Source organism: Carassius auratus, chromosome 22 (genome assembly GCF_003368295.1).
Source record: "Carassius auratus strain Wakin chromosome 22, ASM336829v1, whole genome shotgun sequence".
In the NCBI taxonomy this organism is placed as follows: domain Eukaryota; kingdom Metazoa; phylum Chordata; class Actinopteri; order Cypriniformes; family Cyprinidae; genus Carassius; species Carassius auratus.
Window position 1 is genome coordinate 2,393,385 of NC_039264.1, and position 12,513 is coordinate 2,405,897.

Below are 12,513 nucleotides of genomic sequence, written 5' to 3' on the forward strand. Positions count from 1 at the left end.
AGTCCCGCCCATGGCCCCTCCCCACGTCCCGCCCACAGGAGCGGGAAACCTCGTCCCAAACCGTGAATATGACTAATTTACCTTTAGAAAACTAACACTTGATATAAAATGCTTATAAAACACATTTCCCAGATGTCTGTTTGTTAGTTTGAAAATCAGTTTCATCACATCCCGTTTATTTCTTCAGTTCCATGTTTTTGTTAAATATAGTGGAAAACACTTTGTTAATGCCCCAATAAAATGAGTAATTTTACATTTTTAGGTAGGAACCGTATTGGATAGTAAAAGAAAAGCTTTGGCTTCCTTCAGAAGTGTTCATAAACACACTAATTACTATTATTATTTATAAAAGCTGGATATAAGACTCAAATGTGTTTGAAAAGGACATTCCCAGAACGTGAGTTTATAATCACTTTATTATCATTGTAAGATGAGGAAGACTCGTAATGAGACTTGAGGAAAACACTTGGTAATGTAGAAATGAAGACATGCATTACTCTAATATACAGCAGATCTGAAGATCTGACGGAGAACCCTTCATACGTCCGTGTGTGTGTGGAGTGATAATACGCTCTCGCTCCTCATGTGATGATGATGATGATGATGGAGCCCGGTGTTCACGCTGACGCCGTCTTCTTCTGTTTGTAGGAGGCCATCATCTTCTTGATCTCAGCGATGGCTTTGCCTGGATTCAGACCCTGCGGGAGGAGAAGCAGGTGAGGAACACACTGATATGATCTGAGCGAGGCCTGATGGAGGGCTGCGTCTGACCTTGGGACAGGTCCTGGTGCAGTTCATGATGGTGTGACAGCGGTACAGAGAGAAGGGGTCCTGCAGCTGCGAGAGCCTCTCCTCGGTGTAATCGTCCCGGGAGTCGATCATCCAGCGGTACGCCTGCTCCAGACAGACACACAGCGTCAGGAGGAGTGTGTGTGTGTGTGTGTGTGTGTGTGTGAGATCAGGCTCATCTCCTCACCTGCATGAGGACGGCTGGACCCAGATACTTGTCTCCGTTCCACCAGTAGCTGGGACAGCTGGTGCTGCAGCAGGCGCACAGGATACACTCGTACAGACCGTCCTGACGGAGACACACACACACAGGTCACACACACACACACACACACACACAGGTCACACACACACTCACACACACACACTCGTGAGCCCTGTCATGTGTGTGTGTTACCAGCTTCTGCCGGTCCTCCACGCTCTGCAGGTACTGCTCCTGTCCCTGTCTGGACTCGTCCTTCTTCTTCAGGAAGGGCTCGATGGACTTGTACTGAGCGTAGAAGTTACTCATGTCCTGCAGGAGACAGACACCATCACACCAGGACCGGCCCAAACCAATCACCACAGAGTCAGAAACAACCAGGGACAACAGAGATCTGAGGGAGCGAACACATCTACATACTGACAAAATCATCTTTAAAGCTGTTCAGATGAAGCTCTTAGCAAAGCAGATCACTGATCAAACATTACGTTTTTAAATGTACTAAATATCTTCATGAACATGATCTTAATAGCCTAATGATTTTTGGCGTAAAAGAGAAATGTATAATTGTGACTCATACAGTGTATTGTTGTCTATTTGTACAAATATACCCTAAATATTCCAGATAAAACAACAGCAAGGTTTGGCCGTATGGGTGAAAGGACTGTAAAGAGATGAGACGGAGACTCAGTTCTGGAGGTGTGTGTTAGTCTGGAGCGGGATACTCACGGGCACCAGGTCTTTGACCACATACATGTGCGGCAGCGGGTAGATCTTGGACACCTTGCTGGTGTTAGTGTCGATCTTGTTCAGACACGCCAGAGTGTTTCCTCCGTTGATGTTCATCGCACACGAGCCGCAGATTCCTGCAGACAGAAGCGTCTCAGAAGCCAAGCCTCATCAGACACAGGTCAAGCGGACGGTCAGCTCACCCTCTCTGCAGGAGCGTCTGAAGGTCAGCGTGCCGTCCATCTCGTTCTTGATCTTGATGAGCGCGTCCAGAACCATCGGGCCGCAGCTGAAACACACAACAGACTCTCTTCAGAGCAGATCTACAGAGCGCCGGGCTCCGGAGCGGACGGACGGACGGCTCCACTCACGTGTTCAGGTCGATCTCGTACGTCTGCATGCGAGGTTTGTCTCCGGCGCGATCCGGATCCCAGCGGTAGATCTGGAACTTCTTGATCCTGGGCTGAACCGCCGCGGCGGCCGCCGTCTGAGCGAAGCGCACCGCCTGACCAATCAGAACACAGACACACACCTCTAGTGTCCACCGGCGGAACTACACCCTCATCACATCACTAGCTCTGGTTAAATACACCTACTTCTATTAGCATTTGGGATATCACATTTAAAAAAAACACTGGATGAAAACATCAAGGTGCACATAAATAAAAAAAATGCGCATAAAGAAAATGTATGCACTCAACTAAGTTGGATAAATGTTTTACCCGATAAGAAAACATGCGCATTAACGATGGAAACACTTTTACTGAATAAATTCCTTACTGCGCATCAAAAAAGATGTGACTTTGTGATGGAACAGAATAAAACTGGACCAATCTCATAGCTTAGCATCTGACATGCTAGTTTTGTCATTCTAAACTGCTTAAAGTCTCGTTAAAGTGCTTCGTTATAATGAACTCCCAGAACTACTTTACCAAACAGTAGACTATGAAAATAAGATAACATGGCCGTGTTTCGACTGCACGTTCTGAAGCTCGTCATTATCGTATACAGAAAAAAATTACATACAGTGCCTTCTCCTTCTGCGGGAAAATTATACATTTCTTTGTGATATTTAGCACAAGTGAAACAGGAAGTGACGATTAAGTTGTCTTCGTCTCACTGGACGAAAACTAGGGCTGCACGATTACAACAGAAATCATAATTGTCGATTATTCCCTTGAAATTGTAATTGCGATTATTAATTACGATAATCAGAATTTACACCGAATGATGTTTATACCATTGTTTGATGCAACTGCATGCCGTATTTTTATATGAAAATAAACAAGCTGAACACACTCAAAACTGAAAAACCTTTAGAGCTTTTCTATAGTATTAGCCTCAAATGTCAACTTAATATTGGATTGGTTCTTCTTAAATTTATGAAATAGTAAAAATATGAATGGTATTATAATATCAACCCTTAAGATAACACACAGAAATAAAAAATGGACTTTGGACGATTAATTGCCGCTTTATACGATTAACGTTACATAATTGTGGTATTCATAATTGTAATCGCGGTTAGAAATTCGATTAATTATAAAAAAAAACGCAAGCGTTTCATGCGATATTCCAATGTTGCGCACAATTATATATAGTTACTATAAAACACTCTTAATCAGAAGCTAAATATGTCACGTGATCCACAAACACTGATGAAATATAACAGCTAAACTATTAAACATGTCACATCATAGTGACTGAAACAGCACTGTTTAATAAGAAACATCAGCGTGTCATTTCATAACCTCAGTAAAGATCGCAGATATAATAATCTGTGTATGACCGCAGTGGTCTGGCTCTGTCAAACTCAGCCTCTGTAATCGATCATCTATATTAATATCATATATATGTCGTGCTGTCCTCACCGTGCTCGAGGCTCGGGGACCCACGGCGCAGCAGCGGCTCAAGGAGAAACACACCGCCGCCATGATCGCGTCACTCTGACCCTGCGCTCCTCCAGCAGCCCACAGTGCACCGCGCGCAACGCGCCTCAGAACACGCCCCGCTGCCTACTGAGACTGCACTACACAGGCAGCACACTAGGGTTTAACACATAGCCCGTGAGTGACGAGTTCACTTGATTAGATAGAGATTAAATACTGTTATTACTTCTGGAAAATCTGCATATTCACGAGTGTTTTACTTCATTAGACATAAAGTGCATTTAATACATATTATAATTATATTAACTGTAGTGAAATAATTCGTAATGTTTAATCATACTATTTTATATTTCTGTCATTTATAGCATTTATATAATAACAATATACCCTTACGAAAATTAACCATGGTTTTACTACAAATAAAACCAAAAAACCATGGTTACTGTAGTTAAACCATGGTAACCACAAATTAACCATGGTTTTGCTATATTAACCATAGTTTAACCATGGTATTTGTAGTAAATCTGTGGTTTTACAAATTGCAGTCAATACGCCAAAAAACCATGGGTTACTACAGTTTTACTATAATAAAACCATGGTTATTTTTCGTGAGGGTATGCATATTTTATAAATTAATATATATTCATTTATATTTAAAAAAAGAAAATTAAGTCTCTTTTATTTTGTCACGGCGTCAAGTTTCCTGTGTTGTTCATAATCCTGTCTGTTTCCGTCACACGATCTCTTCAGTAATAAACATTCATCAGTCACAAAACTACAACCTGAAGATCGTCACTTCATCAGGAAAAATCATGTCATGTCTCCATATAAACGTACATATATAATTAGCGGCTATCTAAGCACATGCGGTGATTAATAAAACCTTTTATTCAATAAAAACAATTTAAAAAATAATAAAAAATAATAATAAATTACTGAGACGGGGGTTTTGTCATTTTTTTTATTAGTTTTTGTTGATTCAGATAGGTCTATATAGCTTTCATTTCATTTTATTATTATATGTATTATTTATACATACTTCGGGTTCTTTAATATGAACTGTTAGATTAAAAAAACATAATTGTATGATTATTAAAACATAACATAATTTATGAAATAACAACAAAATACGGTCTTATTTTATTAGCGTTTAATAACGTTCAATTATAGCTTTTTATTATTAGTAGTACATCAAAATGATAAATATTGACTCGAAACTGGCTGAAGTAAAATAAGTTCCATCACAATGTAGTGTACTGTAATAATACTTTAATAATGCCACAAGAACAAAGAGGTGTTATTCGTGGTATCATATAAACGGCGGATATGAAGTTTAGCTAGAAGTAATAATAGGTTAATAATAAAATACTGATTAATTTTAATCGCTCAAATGCCGCATGTGACCATAGCATGTGACGCTGCAGACTGACGCAAGACCCGCGCTGATACCTCTGGGCCACCGTACGCCGCGAGGGGCGTGGCCTCCTCCCTGACCTTCTGAAGGACGAGCGCGTCAGCCAATCAGCGCGGCGCTGCAGCACGAGAGGGGCAGTGCGCGTGCGCAGAGCGCGGCGTGACACTCGTGCAGTGGAAGTGTCTGACCGGTGATCCCGGTTCATCAGTGTGTGTCTGTCCGTGGATCATGTCGTGGCTCTTCGGGCTCGGTCGAGGTCAGAGCGGCACTCCGCCAGACGCTCCGGTTCCGTCCGCTCCTCCTCCTCCTCCCGCGGCCGGCGGCTCCGGTTCCGGTTCGGGCGACAGACCCAAGGACAAATGGAGCAACTTCGACCCGACGGGGCTGGAGCGCGCGGCGCAGGCGGCCAAAGAGCTGGACCGATCGCGTGAGTATCATGTGAAGTGTACTGGGTCAGAGGTCAGAGCTGGTGTAGTGATGTGTGACCCCTGTGACCGCAGGTCACGCCAAAGACGCGCTGGATCTGGCGCGCATGCAGGAGCAGACCGTACAGCTGGAGCACCAGGGCAGAATCAAGGTAAGATCCGGGTCACACGGGGTCCAGATCATCACACAGAGTCCAGATCATCACACAGAGTCCAGATCATCACACAGAGTCCAGATCACCACACTGAGTCCAGATCACCACACAGAGTCCAGATCATCACACAGAGTCCAGATCATCACACAGAGTCCAGATCACCACACAGAGTCCAGATCATCACACAGAGTCCAGATCATCACACAGAGTCCAGATCATCACACAGAGTCCAGATCATCACTCAGAGTCCAGATCACCACACAGAGTCCAGATCACCACACAGAGTCCAGATCACCACACAGAGTCCAGATCATCACACAGAGTCCAGATCATCACACAGAGTCCAGATCATCACACAGAGTCCAGATCACCACACAGAGTCCAGATCACCACACAGAGTCCAGATCACCACACAGAGTCCAGATCACCACACAGAGTCCAGATCACCACACTGAGTCCAGATCACCACACAGAGTCCAGATCACCACACAGAGTCCAGATCACCACACAGAGTCCAGATCACCACACAGAGTCCAGATCACCACACAGAGTCCAGATCACCACACTGAGTCCAGATCACCACACTGAGTCCAGATCATCACACAGAGTCCAGATCATCACTCAGAGTCCAGATCACCACACAGAGTCCAGATCACCACACTGAGTCCAGATCATCACACAGAGTCCAGATCATCACTCAGAGTCCAGATCACCACACAGAGTCCAGATCACCACACAGAGTCCAGATCACCACACAGAGTCCAGATCATCACTCAGAGTCCAGATCACCACACAGAGTCCAGATCACCACACAGAGTCCAGATCACCACACAGAGTCCAGATCACCACACAGAGTCCAGATCACCACACAGAGTCCAGATCACCACACTGAGTCCAGATCACCACACTGAGTCCAGATCATCACACAGAGTCCAGATCATCACACTGAGTCCAGATCATCACACTGAGTCCAGATCACCACACTGAGAGCAGCTGTCAGAAAGAGAAATGATGATGCTGCTGATGAAATGTTCACACAGTCAGATTTATGAGAGAGGAACAATTTAAAGGGACAGTTCACCCGAAAATGAAATTGAGCCCATGATTAACTCACACTCAAACCATCCTAGGTGAACATCACTTTCTTCTTTCAGACAAAGACAGTCAGAGTTGAAATGTCTTGGCTTCTCCAGCTTTTATAATGGCAGTGAATGGCTGTTGAGTTTTTGAAGACCAATAAGTGAGTCCATCCATCATTAAAAGTGCCTCTCATAGCTCCGGAGCCTTTCGAAGCAAATCGTTGTGTTTTTGTAAGAAAAATATAACAATCTCTGGCTTCTGTTTACTGTCGTACGCATGTTCACGGATCTAGGTGTAATTTTGGGTGAACTATCCCGTTAATCCAGAGTTTGTGATTGTACATCAGATGAAGTGTCTGTATTGATGGTCAATTTGAAGAAATTAATTAAATGTTACAATATGACGCAATCATTTACAATAAAACTATCAAAGGAAGGCCATTTCCAGCACAGAGTAAAAAATAAAAACAGATTTGTGACTGTTTATTTCACAATTCAGACTTTTAGTTTTAATTGCAAGAAAATAGTAAGAATAATGAGAAAGATTGTTTGTATCTCACTGTTTCGACCTTTTGCAATGTTTCATCTCACAGAGTCTGAGATAAAGTTGTAATACAAATACAAAAATACAAATGTACTCCCTTCATGCAAAAGTTGTACTTAAGCACAAAACAGCTTTGTAGTATTGTAGAATAATATATAATGATTTGATTTACAGCACTCTCATACGTTAATAGAAACATACACTAACACAACAGAGGCACATTATTTATTCTTCATTTTGTACATACAGAATTAAAACTTATTTCCTTTAATGCTGAGAAGGTTACACCGCTACACTGTGTGTGTGTGTGTGTGTGTGTCTGTGTGTGTCTGTGTGTGTCTGTGTGTGTGTGTCTGTCTGTGTGTGTGTGTGTGTGTGTGTGTGTGTGTGTGTGTCTGTGTCTGCGTGTGTGTGTGTGTCTGCGTGTCTGTCTGTGTGTGGCGTGCGTGTGTGTGGTGTGTGTGTGTGTGTGTCAGGAGTATGAGGCAGCGGTGGAGCAGCTGAAGGGTGATCAGATCCGTATCCAGGCAGAGGAGCGCAGGAAGACTCTGAACGAGGAGACCAGACAGCATCAGGCGGTGAGTCACGCTTCTGAGTGTTTGATGAGGGTGAGGATGATGAGGATGAGGATGATGAGGGTGATTCTTTCGTTGGCAGAGGGCACAGTATCAAGACAAGCTCTCACGACAGCGCTATGAGGAGCAGCTCCGGCAGCAGGTGTGTGTCTTCAGACTCTCCTCACACTCCTCTCACACTCGTGTGTGTCTTACGCCTCCTCCCTTCCTCCACAGCAACTGATGAACGAGGAGAACATGCGCAAACAGGAAGAGTCTGTGCAGAAGCAGGAAGCCATGAGGAGAGGTGAGGCCGACCGATGTCCTTCTGAAGAGCTGGCACTGGTGTTGTCCGGCGTCTGAAGGTGTGTGTGTGTGTGTTTGACCAGCGACCGTCGAGCACGAGATGGAGCTGCGGCACAAGAACGAGATGCTGCGTGTGGAGGCGGAGTCTAAAGCTCGCGCGCGGGTGGAGCGAGAGAACGCTGACATCATCCGTGAACAGATCCGACTGAAGGCGGCCGAACACAGACAGACCGTCCTCGAGTCCATACGGTAACACCACACCTTCAGGTGTCTCACACACATTCACTTATACACACGTGTGTGAGTCATGAACACACTGCAGGTCAGGTTTGATGTGTGTGTGTGTGTGTGTGTGTTTCAGGACGGCGGGCGCCGTGTTCGGTGAAGGCTTCCGTGCGTTTGTATCAGACTGGGATAAAGTGACGGCGACGGTAAGCATTAGCACGGTGTGTGTGTGTGTGTGCGTGTGTGTGTGAGTGTGTGTGTGTGTGTGTGTGTGTGTGTGTGTGTGTGATGCTCCGTGTCTCCTGCAGGTGCCGGGGCTCACGCTGCTGGCGTGTGCGGTGTGTGTGTGAGCGTGTGTGTGTGAGTGTGTGACGGTGTGTGTCTCGTGCAGGTGGCGGGGCTCACGCTGCTGGTGTGTGCGGTGTGTGTGTGACGGTCGTGTGCGGTGTGTGTGTGACGGTCGTGTGCGGTGTGTGTGTGACGGTCGTGTACGGTGTGTGTGTGACGGTCGTGTACGGTGTGTGTGAGTGTGTGATGCTCCGTGTCTCCTGCAGGTGGCGGGTGTCACGCTGCTGGCGTGTGCGGTGTGTGTGTGAGCGTGTGTGTGTGTGTGTGTGACGGTGTGTGTCTCCTGCAGGTGGCGGGGCTCACGCTGCTCGCGTGTGCGGTGTGTGTGTGTGTGTGTGTGTGTGTGACGGTGTGTGTCTCCTGCAGGTGGCGGGTGTCACGCTGCTGGCGGTCGGTGTGTGTGTGACGGTCGTGTACGGTGTGTGTGTGTGTGTGTGTGACGGTGTGTGTCTCCTGCAGGTGGCGGGGCTCACGCTGCTCGCGTGTGCGGTGTGTGTGTGTGTGACGGTCGTGTACGGTGTGTGTGTGTGTGTGACGGTGTGTGTCTCCTGCAGGTGGCGGGGCTCACGCTGCTGGCGGTCGGTGTTTATTCCGCTCGTAACGCGACCGCTGTGGCCGGACGATACATCGAGGCTCGGCTAGGAAAACCTTCGCTAGTGCGAGAAACCTCCCGCTTCACTGTGGTGGAAGCCCTCAAACACCCTGTCAAGGTACCACGATCAAGGTGTGATCACTTCCTGTGCAGACAGGAAGTGCGGTGGTAATCACGCACTTGTGTATCGTTTCAGATGGCGAAGCGTTTGAAGAGCAAACCGCAGGACGCACTGGAGGGAGTCGTGCTCAGCGTGAGTGTTTGCTCATCCTTCACCACACACACTTCCTGTTAGCGTGCGCGTCTCACTTCCTGTCTCCCTGCAGCCGACGCTGGAGGAGCGCGTGCGCGACATCGCCATAGCGACGAGGAACACGCGACAGAACCGCGGGCTGTACCGGAACATCCTGATGTACGGGCCGCCGGGGACCGGGAAGACGCTCTTCGCTAAGGTACCGCTCGCACACACGCGTGTTCAGACACATCACCGCACACGTGTGTGTGTAACCGCCTCTGATTGGCTGTGAGCAGAAGCTGGCGATGCATTCTGGGATGGATTACGCCATCATGACGGGAGGAGACGTGGCCCCGATGGGTCGAGACGGAGTGACCGCGATGCACAAGGTGTTCGACTGGGCAGGAACCAGCGGCCGCGGGTCAGACACACACACACACACCTGACACACACACACACACACACCATCACTGCTACTATCAACCTTCTGGGTAACAGCTGCTCTGTCCATGGGATGAAATGCTCAGATCTTATTGGTCAGCCAGGGTTTTTTTTTGAGCCATATTCATATTCCAGTATCTCTAGAACCGCACCATACAGGGCCGTAGAAATGGAGAGATTAAAAGAAAAGCTTGTTAAGACCCAATATCTAAAAGCTCATTATTATATCGCTAAAGCTTCTTGAGTTACAGGCCTGCAAACTTTGGAGAAAAATCGTGAAAAGTGCGGTTTCTTTATATCTGAACAGTCAGTATTGGAACATAATAGAACAAAGATGACTAAAGTCAGCAGATTCACTAACAGAGCGATCTCTGTGTAGAAATAACATGAACTCATTATTACTCTTACTCAGATCTGACTCTGAATCTCAGGTGAAGACCCCCTTCTACAAAACAGTGGATTACTTAAAATAAACCGTTTACTAAGTTACTGTATATTAGACACACATTTCTATCTTTCCCAGATAAGTGATGACCGTGTGTGTGTGTGTGTGTGTGTGTGTGTGTTCTCCAGGCTGCTGCTGTTCGTGGATGAAGCCGATGCATTCCTGCGCAAGAGATCCTCTGTGAGTCTCACACTCGTGTGTGTATCTGTGTGTGTGCGCTGCTGCAGTCATGTGACCCGTGTGTGTGTGTGTGTTTCAGGAGCGGATCAGTGAGGATCTACGCGCGACTCTGAACGCATTCCTGTACCGCACCGGAGAACAGAGCAACAAGTAAACACTCTCTTTCTCACACACACACACGGCTGACATGATACTGATGTGTGTGTGTGTTTCAGGTTCATGCTGGTTCTGGCCAGTAATCAGCCGGAGCAGTTTGATTGGGCCATAAACGACCGAATCGATGAGATCGTGAACTTCATGCTGCCGGGACTCGAGGAGAGAGAGAGACTCGTACGACTCTACTTCGACAAATACGTGCTGCAGCCGGCCACCGGAGGACGCCAGTGAGCACACACACACACACACACACACACACACACACACACACACACAGTGAGCGCACACACGCACGCACGCACGCGCACGCACACACACACACACAAGCACACACACACACACAATCAGTGAACACACTCAGTCATACCCAAAACAGTACAGTTCTGTAATGTACTTAAAGTGCTCTATTTTCACACACTTATTCTGTAGTTAATATACCACAAGTGACTCTTTAGTACTTCAGATAAGGCTGAGATCATCTAAGTGTGCTGTGCTGTGTTGGGACACCGCGGATAACTAACACTAACACTGCTCTTTTAACACACTGTCTCTGGACTTCAGAGTGTGTGTGTGTGTGTGTGTGTGTGTGACAGATGGTTCATGTGTTCAGAGAAGATAAATGACAAACTCTAATCCTCTACATGTGTCTCACACTCCATCTCTGTGTAATGCTGAGAGCTTCAGTGTATTATTAACACAACAGATACCGTTTCATCAGGTGTATGAAGTAAACGCTGTGCGTGTGTGTGTGTGTGTGTGTGTGTGTGTGTGCAGGAGGATGAAGCTGGCTCAGTTTGATTACGGACTGAAGTGTTCAGAGATCGCGAAGCGTGTGGAGGGAATGTCCGGGCGAGAGATCTCCAAACTCGCAGTGGCCTGGCAGGTGTGTTCTTCTGTTACTGACACATACACACTAACTCTCCAAGTCCACTTCCTGAACAAAACCTTTCCTGATACTCCTCCCACATGATCATGTCTGTCACACATAAACTACACTTCTGAAGAAAGACATGACACAGGGTTATCCTGTTTGCTCTGGAGGCGTGCGCTGCAGAGGCTCATGGGTAATGTGTGTGTGTGTGTGTCAGGCGGCGGCGTACTCCTCTGAGGATGGTGTACTGACCGAGGCTATGATGGATGCGCGGGTGGATGAAGCTGTGAGACAGCACCAGCAGAAGATGGACTGGCTTCATGGAGAAGGGGTTCTGGATAACGAGGGCCGGACGATTCCCGCCAAAGCCTCCGCGCCGCCGCTCAAGGCACAGGAAGTGCTCCGCCCTCTACAGGAAGTGCCATCAGAGCGGAGCAAGCCCGACGGGACTCCAGTTTAACGCTCGTGTAGTCTCTTCATGTGTCATTAAAGCTGCTGTTCGTCTGTCTGTATCCATGTTTACTGATCACCAGTCTGTAATATTAATATTCATGTTAATAATCGCTGAGAGACTGAAACAAGAATGGAAACTGTTTTTACGGCTGACAGTAAAGCCATTTTCACTTCTTCTGACGTCTGTTTGAGTTTGAAGGGAATCGACCAGATCACTAACAACTCACCAACACTATGTACATCATTTCACATGAAAGATGCCAAATTAAGTGTGAATTAATGGATTATGAATTAATTTTATCATCAATTTAACAAACAAATTAATAAAACTGAGTCAAAAACACAGTGATTCAAAAAGACTAAAATGCCACTGCAGTTTTTCTTCCGAACAGAGCGACTCACCGGAATGATTCTGACTCTCCATTGATCCGAGATCCGGTTCAAGGGAACTCGCTGGATTCTAACAAAGTCCCTTCAGCAA

General features: G+C 46.5%; 2 protein-coding genes across 2 annotated transcripts; one reads left to right on the plus strand and one right to left on the minus strand.

Annotated features, from left to right (window-relative positions):
• Window positions 1–398: 398 nt before the first annotated feature.
• Window positions 399–3,716, minus strand: LOC113039352 (succinate dehydrogenase [ubiquinone] iron-sulfur subunit, mitochondrial-like). Its single transcript, XM_026197251.1, has 8 exons — window positions 3,592–3,716; window positions 2,092–2,225; window positions 1,924–2,009; window positions 1,721–1,857; window positions 1,187–1,303; window positions 977–1,078; window positions 772–894; window positions 399–698 (listed from the first exon to the last, which is right to left on the minus strand). The coding sequence occupies exons 1-8, from the start codon at window positions 3,652–3,654 to the stop codon at window positions 618–620; spliced, it is 843 nt and encodes a 280-aa protein (XP_026053036.1). The 5' UTR covers window positions 3,655–3,716; the 3' UTR covers window positions 399–617.
• A 1,462-nt stretch (window positions 3,717–5,178) lies between these two features.
• Window positions 5,179–12,155, plus strand: LOC113039334 (ATPase family AAA domain-containing protein 3-like). Its single transcript, XM_026197224.1, has 16 exons — window positions 5,179–5,450; window positions 5,524–5,600; window positions 7,703–7,804; window positions 7,884–7,943; window positions 8,018–8,087; window positions 8,170–8,335; window positions 8,448–8,517; window positions 9,214–9,369; window positions 9,448–9,504; window positions 9,578–9,703; window positions 9,783–9,907; window positions 10,501–10,552; window positions 10,632–10,702; window positions 10,768–10,935; window positions 11,483–11,591; window positions 11,797–12,155. Exons 1-16 carry the CDS (start codon window positions 5,252–5,254, stop codon window positions 12,037–12,039), a joined length of 1,851 nt encoding a protein of 616 aa, XP_026053009.1. The 5' UTR covers window positions 5,179–5,251; the 3' UTR covers window positions 12,040–12,155.
• Window positions 12,156–12,513: the final 358 nt, after the last annotated feature.

Bases quoted from the DNA above. Each gene is read 5' to 3' on its own strand.
- LOC113039352 (XM_026197251.1), bottom strand. From the start codon at position 3,654: ATGGCGGCGGTGTGTTTCTCCTTGAGCCGCTGCTGCGCCGTGGGTCCC. The intron at 2,226-3,591 runs GTGAGGACAGCA...CTGATTGGTCAG, and splicing joins GTCCCCGAGCCTCGAGCACG to GCGGTGCGCTTCGCTCAGAC. The intron at 1,079-1,186 runs GTAACACACACA...TGTCTCCGTCAG, and splicing joins TGGAGGACCGGCAGAAGCTG to GACGGTCTGTACGAGTGTAT.
- LOC113039334 (XM_026197224.1), top strand. From the start codon at position 5,252: ATGTCGTGGCTCTTCGGGCTCGGTCGAGGTCAGAGCGGCACTCCGCCA. The intron at 5,601-7,702 runs GTAAGATCCGGG...TGTGTGTGTCAG, and splicing joins AGCACCAGGGCAGAATCAAG to GAGTATGAGGCAGCGGTGGA. The intron at 9,505-9,577 runs GTGAGTGTTTGC...GTCTCCCTGCAG, and splicing joins TGGAGGGAGTCGTGCTCAGC to CCGACGCTGGAGGAGCGCGT.